Source organism: Cokeromyces recurvatus (genome assembly GCF_025118155.1).
Source record: "Cokeromyces recurvatus strain NRRL 2243 chromosome Unknown BX663scaffold_17, whole genome shotgun sequence".
In the NCBI taxonomy this organism is placed as follows: Eukaryota; Fungi; Mucoromycota; class Mucoromycetes; order Mucorales; family Mucoraceae; genus Cokeromyces; species Cokeromyces recurvatus.
Window position 1 is genome coordinate 265,448 of NW_026251403.1, and position 10,187 is coordinate 275,634.

The 10,187-nt window shown below is 31.0% G+C and overlaps 4 protein-coding genes across 4 annotated transcripts; 3 read left to right on the plus strand and 1 right to left on the minus strand.

Annotated features, from left to right (window-relative positions):
• Positions 1 to 491: 491 nt before the first annotated feature.
• Positions 492 to 1,394, plus strand: BX663DRAFT_437222 (ADP-ribosylation/Crystallin J1; the record flags this gene model as incomplete). The annotated part of the gene is made up of 4 exons (XM_051523218.1): positions 492 to 564; positions 635 to 788; positions 858 to 1,003; positions 1,219 to 1,394. 4 exons carry the CDS (start codon positions 492 to 494, stop codon positions 1,392 to 1,394), a joined length of 549 nt encoding a protein of 182 aa, XP_051381631.1.
• A 3,985-nt stretch (positions 1,395 to 5,379) lies between these two features.
• BX663DRAFT_437133 (uncharacterized protein) lies at positions 5,380 to 5,853 on the minus strand (the record flags this gene model as incomplete). The annotated part of the gene is made up of 1 exon (XM_051523217.1): positions 5,380 to 5,853. The coding sequence occupies one exon, from the start codon at positions 5,851 to 5,853 to the stop codon at positions 5,380 to 5,382; it is 474 nt and encodes a 157-aa protein (XP_051381632.1).
• Positions 5,854 to 6,320: 467 nt separating this feature from the next.
• BX663DRAFT_571571 (uncharacterized protein) lies at positions 6,321 to 6,792 on the plus strand (the record flags this gene model as incomplete). The annotated part of the gene is made up of 2 exons (XM_051532128.1): positions 6,321 to 6,378; positions 6,436 to 6,792. The coding sequence occupies 2 exons, from the start codon at positions 6,321 to 6,323 to the stop codon at positions 6,768 to 6,770; spliced, it is 393 nt and encodes a 130-aa protein (XP_051381633.1). The 3' UTR covers positions 6,771 to 6,792.
• A 492-nt stretch (positions 6,793 to 7,284) lies between these two features.
• BX663DRAFT_100051 (uncharacterized protein) lies at positions 7,285 to 9,198 on the plus strand. Its single transcript, XM_051521461.1, has 4 exons — positions 7,285 to 7,519; positions 7,590 to 7,604; positions 7,678 to 9,119; positions 9,182 to 9,198. Exons 1-3 carry the CDS (start codon positions 7,374 to 7,376, stop codon positions 8,993 to 8,995), a joined length of 1,479 nt encoding a protein of 492 aa, XP_051381634.1. The 5' UTR covers positions 7,285 to 7,373; the 3' UTR covers positions 8,996 to 9,119; positions 9,182 to 9,198.
• Positions 9,199 to 10,187: the final 989 nt, after the last annotated feature.

A 10,187-nucleotide genomic window follows, 5' to 3' on the forward strand; every position in this document is an offset into this window, starting at 1 on the left:
GAACAAGTCATCATACTATCAAATGGATGATCTTATACATATAAAACAACTGTAGTAAAGAAGTTGAATTTAATAATAATAATAATAAAAACTAAGGAGGAAATAAGGGGTAAGTAAATTATTATCTAATTTGACATTTTAGTTTACAAAGCATAAGCATTCATTACATTTCTATATCCAATGACTCATTTATTACTACTAGGCTTTATAAATTAGGTTGTTTATAAAAAAAAAAAAAAGAAAAAAAAAACTTTAATTAGTGTTTTACAATGCGCGGATGACACACAAAAAAAAAAAAAAAAAAAAAGAGAGGATCTTTAAAATGATCTTACTTTTTTTATTTTTTTTATTTTCTACCTTTTTATTTTTTTTCCCCCCTTTTTTTATTTTTTTTTATTTTTATTAGTTAAGAAAAGGCAAGAAATTCTGCAAAATCAGTAGAAAAAACAAAATCAACAGAAAAAAAAAAAACTTGTCTGTTTAAGTTTATTATGCGAATTCCATCAGGATGCTCTAAATTAGAAACGGCAACTATTGTTGATAAAGTGAAAGGACTAATATTCGGTTTGTTTTCATCTTTGAAGCTTTCTTTTTATAACTACATTTTCCTAAAGCATTTCTTTTTCTTTGTCAGGCGCTATCTTGGGTGATAGTCTTGGGTTAGCTACTGAAGGATTAACTCGGTCAGAAATAAGTAATTTTTATGGTAAAGGTCCTATACGATTCGGTATGGATGAAGGTGGTATTCCTTTTTATCGTGACGAGTATAGATCTAAATTTGAAGAAAAGTAATATTTATATATGACAGACTTGGAGGAGGGGTTTTTTTCGTCTTAACTAATACATATATATAATAGTGACTTTGGAGATGATGCTGAACAAGTGTTACTAGTCATGGAATCTTTATTGGAAAATGGAGGTCACTTTTTATCAAAAGATTTCGCTTTAAGACTTTTTAATTATCATTTACATGGTATTAAAAATTTGAATAAACTCCCAATGGGTATGAATGCAACAAATCAAGCTGTTTTAGCAAGTCCAATTTTTAAAACGAGTCCTGTAAATATACGTTTTTTTTTTTTTTTTTTTTTTTTTTTTTTTTTTAAAAAAAAAATACACACACACACACACACACAATTATATGACTAATTCTCTAATTATAATGACAATAGCAACAAGCTGCTGCTGAAGTTTGGAAAACTAAAAATAACCTGAGAGGTGCTAATGGCGCATTAGTTAGGGCTCCTTTATTAGGTATCCTTAAATTTTGGGATGGTACTACTGTGATTGAAAATACGACAGAATGCTGTCGTGTTACCCATCCTGATCCACGTTGTATGATATCATGTGTTATAGTTTCTACTTTAATAGCAAGGTATTTACAAGTAATATGAAGCAGTTATACATACATACATAATTCATTCAAAAAGCTTTTTTTTTATTTTATTTTATTTTATTTTTTTCTTTTATTTTATTTTATATTTTAAAAAATTGACAGATTATTAAGAGGACAAGATCTTGAATTAGAAATAAAAAATCAACCACCGACAGTGAGGAATAAAAATCACCAGCTTCTTATTGACAGCAATGACAAACAAAACGGTTGTTTTATAGATTCACTCTCAGTGAATGATCGACTTCAAGCACTAGTTAAAAATGTCATAGAGACTAATAAATCAATGCTTATTTCTCCTCATTCAGATCCTTTATTTATAACTCCAGAAACGAATTTAGATCAAATGCAAAACTATTATTATCAACTTGTAGATTATTGCGTACCTCGTTCTTTAAGCGAATTAGACCTTGATAATAGCGAAAATGATCGGAATACATTTAAATGTCTAAGCGCCGCCTTATATTGTTTAACACGAGAGGTACCTCCTGAATCTGAAACGGAATATTTTAAAAGAATGTTAATGGATATCGTGATGCAAGGAGGTGAAGCTGATACAAATGCTGCTACTGCAGGTGCTTTATTAGGTGCACGTTTTGGTTATAGTCAATTGCCTACTGAATGGGTAGTTGGTTTGAAACGATGGGAATGGCTTGAAGATAGAGTAGATGAATTTTGCGCTTTACTTTAATTGTTTATTTTTTACTTTATAATCTTTGTTCTAATAACATTCATACACTTTATACTACATTAAAATCAAAAACAATATCATAGACTTATTTGATGTAAAACAGGTAGAAAAAAAAAGATATATGGTATGTATAAAAATTATCTTTTTTTTTTTTTTTTTTTTTTTTTTTTTTTTTTTGGTTACTGTCCTCTAATTAAATCGCTGCTATCATAGAGAAAGATAATAGAGATAAGACTAATTCTACTTTTTTTATATATCTAAAAAAAAAATAAAAAAAAATAACAAACAAACAAATCTTGTATATATCCTGCTTTTAAATTAAAATATGTCCAAGCTTTGCTACACTAGAATAACTAAAGATAACTATTAATAAATGTTTTATATACTAAACTAAAAACTCGTATTACTGTGGATTCCTCGGGATAATTGTCTTATTAAATGCATAAAAAGTTCCTGATATGGATGATATAAGTAAAACATGCATATTATGTTTCAGTAAAGATGATATACTACAAGGTTAGGGTACCTCTTTTTTTTTAAAAAAAAAATCATCATCATTGATTTTATTCATATTTTGTTAACTTTTAGATAAGAAAGAAGAGTATAAAGGGTATATGTTCTGCCTATAAAAAAATAAAATCTTTACGAGGAGAAATAAATAAGCTGATAATATTACAGAATACAACAATAAATGAAATGAAAAAGTACAAACATATAATAACAAACCATGACTTAACAATAAGTAATGCACATATTCATAAGCCTAATGGCATTATTAAGTAGCTCAGGTCTTGAGAGTGTTTATGTACATAATTTCTATTCTTATTGTCTAAATCCAATTTTATAAATTGACTTTGATCGGCTGTCAAGGGCAAAGTTAAGTGTAGCAAATTCTTTGATATTTTTTTTTTTTACTTCGTACTTGAAAGACTATAGCAACAAGCTAAAACCCTTATTTTGTTGAATTATATTATTATTTATTCAGAAAAGCTAGCCATACGTAAAAAAAAAAATCGATATGAAAAAAAGAAAAATTCCTTCAGAATGCAAAATCATTTGCTTACCATGACTATCTAGTGGGATACCATACTCTGGCTCATGTCAACAGTACGAGCTTATTAAAACCTTTATCATATATTGCCTCAGTCGACATCCTTATTTACATGTTCTTATAATTATTGATGACACTATCTTCGTATATCCTAATGATGCTCTCTAGACTAGCAAGTTAGAAAACTTATTGGTAAACGCTACAATTTATTGATCTGATAAAGGATTATATGGCTATTAAGTCATAAACATTGTATAACTATTCATTGTGCCTTTCATTCTATAGCAACAAATACTTTAAATATATTATATGTACTCTCCTCCCTTCACTTTACCTTTGTTCTTTCATATATTCTCTTGTACCTAAAAGGGAGGCTATGGATTTGTATATATTTTATTATATATATTGAACTAATCCAGACGAATTTGGTAAAATAAAATATCCACTCTCCATTTGGACATATAATAAATAAAGTTTATTATTATTATTATTATTATTTTAAAAAAAAAATCATTCACAATTATTACATCTATTCACATAATTAATCAAAGGCTGATAGATGATACAAGCTTTCTTTTGCAATCATTTACAATTATACTATTGTACAGAATAGCTTCTCACTGTCTTTTGTATATTCATTTATTTATCACAAATTTAAGCTAATACTATTCAAGTTATCTTGTAGATATGATTTCTACTTGATGCTAATGCATAATTATGTAATAATAATAATGACAGCAGTTATAGAATTATATCATAGGAATGACAATAGTTTATGAATTATACTTGCAGCTTTACATATATGGTTTAGCGGTATACACATACGATTAAGCAATAATTTTTATTTAAAAATACATGACCCCATTTGAGCACGAGATGTTATTAAATACATCAAATTTGCTCGGGCCGGATCAGTTTAAAGGGATAAGGAACGAAAAAAAAACCCTCTTTAGGAGCAAGAGGAAAAATATAAAGAAAAGGAAGGGTGTGATAGGTGTAATGTAAAAAATTATACAGGTAGTGTAGGAGTAGGAGGAAACCAATCTAAGAGACGTTGACCAGAATTGGGTGGGGGTAGGAAGAATCGGCTTATTATGTTGTAACTGGTCAAGTTTATGAAGGATAAAGCAGATAGAGGGCCATCAAATGTGCCAAGGGGTAACGGAATGAGATGAGGCAGGTTTCTTGGTGGGAAGTTGATTAAGAAGGAAGTACAGGGGATCTTCTATAGTTTCAGGCAACTGTAACCAACGGTGCATTTGGAGACATATGACTGCATGTTGTCGAGTGAGGCGTTGAGAGGGATGAGTGGGGCAGTATGTGAAGTAACTGTTTGGGAACCATCCAAGCTGCCGACGTATGCATCGACTGCGTTCAACAAAGGACATCGGTAACCAAAGGATAGGATCTATAGATATAGTAGGCCTGCAAAGAGAGAGGAGTGTAGAGTTATTTAGAGCACTACGACGTGTATTTAAGTTATCTTGTAAAAAATTGCTGTTGTAACTTTCTAAATCGTTTGTGATCTAAGGAGTGTAGTTTGGGGGTGACAGGCCTTCCACAGTGGAGTTTTAGATAGCGTATACCATTGTGATCTGCTTGACGAGGTTCGGATGTGGGGTAATAGTTTCGTAAGAAGAGCATCGTCAGGCAAGGAGAGGGAGCGTAGTAGGAATTTAGCTAGTAATATATGATACCTTTCTTTCATCGAAGGGAGACGAGTTAAGTGAAACATAAGTTGGACAGAGGAGTGAGTGGAGCCACCGAAGAGTCTTCGAATGCATTGTTTTTGAGCATCTTTGAGTTTGTTGTATAAGAATGAGGTGAACTTGTTGATGGCTAGACCGTATTCAAGTTGGGAGCGGACCATTTGGACATAGAAGCGAGAGGAAAGAAATTTGGTAAAGCCCGTGTGATTAACGCTTGTTGCTGATAGTTGATTCATAGTAGCTATAGATTTTGGTTGTGTTGACAGAAATCAATTCGCTTGAATGGTATACACATACGATTAAACATTTTTTATTTTTATTATTTTTATAAATTAAAATTTATAAAGCGACCTATGGGCGCATAATATCTTTGTTATATTGGATTGCCCAGGTTAGTTCAAATTATGTGAAAAAAGTATCTAAAAACCCTCTTATGGGACAAGAGGTAAAAAGGTAAAGAAAAGGAAGAAGAAGAGAAGGTGAGAAAGAAAGGGGGGAATATTGCTAACAAGTTTAAAGGGACAACCTAGTTGAGTCATTTCCTGCCTGGGTCAAGAAGTGGAGATAGTAGTTTATCGTGCATTAAGTAATCCATTTCCTGTAGAATGGTACACATAACTGGCCAGCGATAGAACCAAGCAGAAACATCCTGAGAATTTCTGTGCTTATGCTGAGGGAGATGATTTAAAAGAAAGGAAAGGGGATCTGCAATTGATTGTGGCAAGAATAAACGAGTGTGCATGTACAAGCATTTAGTGGCGTGTGACCGACTAAAGTATACATGAGGATGATATGGGCAGGCTTTAGGTATTCTTCCGGGTAACGGACCAAGACGCCATCGAATAGTTCGACTACGCTCACTGTGTGTCATGGGTAACCAGAGTATCGGATCAATAATCAGATTAGGGCGGCAAGTGGAAAGCAAAACAGAATGTGTCTCGTCACGTAGTTGGTGAAAACTCTCTTCAAGAAATTCTTGACGATGTTTTCGAAAGGAGGGTATACACATACGATTAAACATTTTTTTTTTTTTTTATTATTTTTATAAATTTAAAAAGCGACCTATGGGCACATAATATCTTTATTATATTGGATTGCCCAGGTCAGTTCAAATTATGTGAAAAAAGTATCTAAAAACCCTCTTATGGGACAAGAGGTAAAAAGGTAAAGGAAAGGAAGAAGAGAAAGTGAGAAAGAAAGGGGAGGGTATACACATACACTTTTTACACTTTGAATTCAGATGACGTTAGTTTTTTTTTAGACGAATTAAAAAGGAAATTCAGATAAAAAAAAAAGTTAGTTTTAGACGAGTTCCGACAAGAAATGATTCATACCTTTAAAAATGTAAAGACTGTTGAAAAAAAAAAAAAAAAAAAATTAACGTCGTCTGAATTCAAAGTAAAAATATTTAATAATTATAAACTTCTATCCTATTGCCATGATAATCCGATTGTCATCCCTGTTCTCACGATATCAATGACAAGAGGTGAACGCTTTCGTTGCGTGCGATGGCGACTTGGTTGGTTACCTTTTGGTAAAACCCCAAGCCTGGCCCCTTCCACCCAAATGAACTCTTCACACGCTCATATAGTTTTTCTTGTTTGCATATGCATAACCGCCTTCAAATGCCCCAGATCTATTGAAGATTCACTCTCTTATTTCTTGAACCTATTACCATCAATATTCCATACTAAGAAAGTGAGAAAATCAATTGATGTCTGGCTCATACGTCGGCCTTCCATATGTGTAATTCTGCTTGGAGATGGACTATCTTGCTTCACTCCCAAATCCCTGAACCCTCTGACCATCATCTTCTTTCAATACAACAACGATTTTCTGATAATTAATTATCATCATTTATACATACACTTCAACATTTTCCCTTTTATCCCAAAAAGGTTTTTCTTTCCTTTTTTTTTTCCATAGCGATCTGATCAGGGCAAAACAGCATATATAAATGCAATGTGCTCATTGGTCATTTTTAATTTTTAAATAAAATTCTTCTTTAATCGTAATTATAAACTGAGTTAAAAAAAATTCGTGTTGTCATTGACACGCGCTTTCTTTTTGGCGTTTTTTTTTTTTTTTTTTTTTTTTTTTTTTTTTTTTTTTTTTGTTCATGAACCTTTAACAATGGCCAAAAAAGTCAATCAAAAAGAGGTAGTTGTAAAGACAAAATATCATCAAACGAGGTATTCTATAAACAATAAATTACACTATAGATAAGGATGATTAACTGTTCAATAAAGACTTTGTTTTTCTTCAACGCCTGTTACCAAAATAAGCCATGATTATGCAAATAGTTTAGAGAAATCTATACAAAACATGGAGATTAGTGTTAAGAAAAAAGAGTCTGTACATTCAGATCCTTGCAAAAATTGCAATGTAAGCATGTGTATGAAGACGAACTTATAACTATATTATTAATTTTTTTTTGCAATTTAGGAATCAATACCAAGAATACAATGCACAGCTTTAAGAGAGGACTCAGATAAGCCATGCAATATTAGTTTTTGTGAGAACTGCATTATGAAAAAAGCGAATGAGAATTTAGAATGGATAAAGAATAATAAAGCCAGTTACATTGCTAAAAATGGTAAAACAATTCAACATCGATCTGATCTAACAGGACTAAAATGGGCTTGTCTAATTTGCAGAGGTCTATGTGATTGCGAGTAAGGTTTTTTTTTTTCTTTTTTTTTTAAAAAAAAATTAACAAAATATATTAATGTTTATATTGTATAGATCATGTTCTAAAGAGTAACTTGTTGAAAATAAATGAAATAATAATAATAATACTCAATTCAAAAGTTAATCGTTATTCTTTAAATAGACTCAATCTTCCAAGATTATCATTTAACAAAAGAAAAACAACACCATGTCCAGATCTAAATGGCATTCAGTTGTTATACTCTGAAGAAGAAATATGGACTCGTTTGCAGATTCGGGAATTTATTTTTCGTTTTGGAAGTCTATATGATTTTGACAGTCGATTAGTCAACAGTTTACAAAATGTACAAGGTGACTGGAAGATTAAAAGATTAGGAGCATATATTGTGTGGAAATTTTTAATCATTTTAAATGGAAGTGGACACTATGAATTACTTGGTTCAGTAGAAGAAGAAAGTGTTCCACAGCGGGCACGAAGGATACTTAATGATTGGATGATGGAAAAGAAAATCTATAGACTCTATTTGGATGTAGTATCTAGACAACAAGCATTACTTGATATTTTGTTTCTGGAAGGAATGACAGGCAAACGATGGCAAGATATAGCTGAATTACTTGCATTAGCAAATCTGGATGATATTCCTGTCCCTACGTCACGTGATATCAATCAATTAAACCCACATAATAAGAATAACAATAATGATGATGATTCCATGGATATAGATGATGATACTGAAGAGTTACAAAAAAGAATCAGGCGTTTTCAAAAATCAAGTCGAAGCTCTTCGCTTTTATCCACTCAGGACGAATTGAAAATGATTCATATGTTACTGGAATTGCTTTTGTTTGAAACACTGTCACGACACTCTTTGAACATGCCAAAAACAAAAGAGAATAAAGATATGGAATTAAATTTCAAAAAATATACAAAGGATTATCATGTAGAAGAATCCAAGAAAAAAAGCCAACGCAATAGTTTATTAACACGTATCAGTCAGTTAAGGATGCTCAAAGGAAAAGAAGAAGATTTAAAGATGGCACAGAGTGAGCTTGATTTATTAGAGACAGTGCTTCGTGATGATCGGATGGAATTTGAAAAGAAGAAGCTTGAATTAGCCATACATAATGCTAAGATACAAAAACGAATGGAAGCGATTGGACATGATAAGTTTGGCAATGAGTATTGGGTGTTTAGTGATATTTTAGATCATACAGCAAGTGATTATAGAAATAGTGAACCTTATTGGGCCTATGGTATTATTCTTATTGGACCAGGCTATGATACAGAAAAGGAGACTACGAGATGGTGGTATATATCGGGCAAGAAAAATTTGACTATGCTTATAGATTGGATTAAGCAGAATCAAGATAAAGATCAACCAACGCTGGCGATAGAAAGCTTTATAAATAAAATAAATCAGCGGGTTGAATATCTTACCTCCTTAGAATGGGTTGTTTATGGTGATGGGTTTTTCTCTTAAGAGTTCCAAAGAAGTTATATACCTTACAATAATAGAATAATAAACGCTTACTTGCTTGCTTATTTATTTATATACTTTCTTCAACACATTGTTTCCCTTGATTCTTGATACTTTTAAATGATATGTATGATATAAAGGAGAAGCATAGTCTATTAAATGTGTATTTTAATGTTTGTTATCATTTAGAACTTTTCTTGTGTTTTTCAGCCATAATGTATTATGTATTCGATTTTATTAGTTGTTATTATGTAACGTTTATGATACAAAATATATAATCTTTACATTATATTCTTATGTGTATATGTATATGTATATGCATATATAGAGAGGCTGCTATTACTGCTACTACTTTTATAGTAAATCTACTGAAATGATAATGGATAATTTTATTATTATGAAAAATAACAGACTCTTTTTTATACTGCATGTAGACAAGAGAGACAGGTGCTCAAATAGAAGAAACTTCAACAAGTGCAATCAAAGAACAAGTTCAAGATGCTTTTGACGGAAAAAATAATAAGAATAAGTACTATGTCCGTGCTCTCAATTATTCGAAAAGATATCCCATCTAATATGTCTCAATACTTTTCAAGAATTTTAAACTTTTGTTTTCACCACTAACAAATGTTTATTCATCATAAACTTGTACCTTTTGAAAACAAAGGACTTCATTATCTTTTCAAAACCCTAAACAAAGATGGGAAGGATAATAAATGGATACCTATCTTTATATTAATTCTGAATGTATTTCTATGAAAACAGGGAGCTCCTATAGAGAAAACCCATTCGTTATCATATTTTTAAACTAGAATTTGTACATTAGCTACTCCTCTATTTGTCTCTATCTTTCCTGTGTGTATGTGTATGTGTATGTGTATGTGTATGTGCATGTTTTTTTTTTCTTTTTTTTTTTTTAAAAAAAAATAGAAACTAGACGTATTCAGTCTAATATTGGCTTTTTAACTACTGCTATTATCCCTTTCCTTACTTGAAACGGAAACCAGCCAATGAAGATAATATTCAGTGAAATAAAAATTTATTTATGAATAATGTTGATTTTTATTACTGTTAGTTTGAGGACTTATAAGTTCAATTACCCCCTCAGAATAGTGATAAATATAAGCGAATTAATATGCATTTTATCAAAATCTAACGAATCTTACATATACAAATTATTGACAGTATTTGTTAT

Excerpts from the sequence above, each read along its gene's own strand:
- BX663DRAFT_100051 (XM_051521461.1), top strand. The coding sequence starts at position 7,374 with ATGAAAAAAGCGAATGAGAATTTAGAATGGATAAAGAATAATAAAGCC.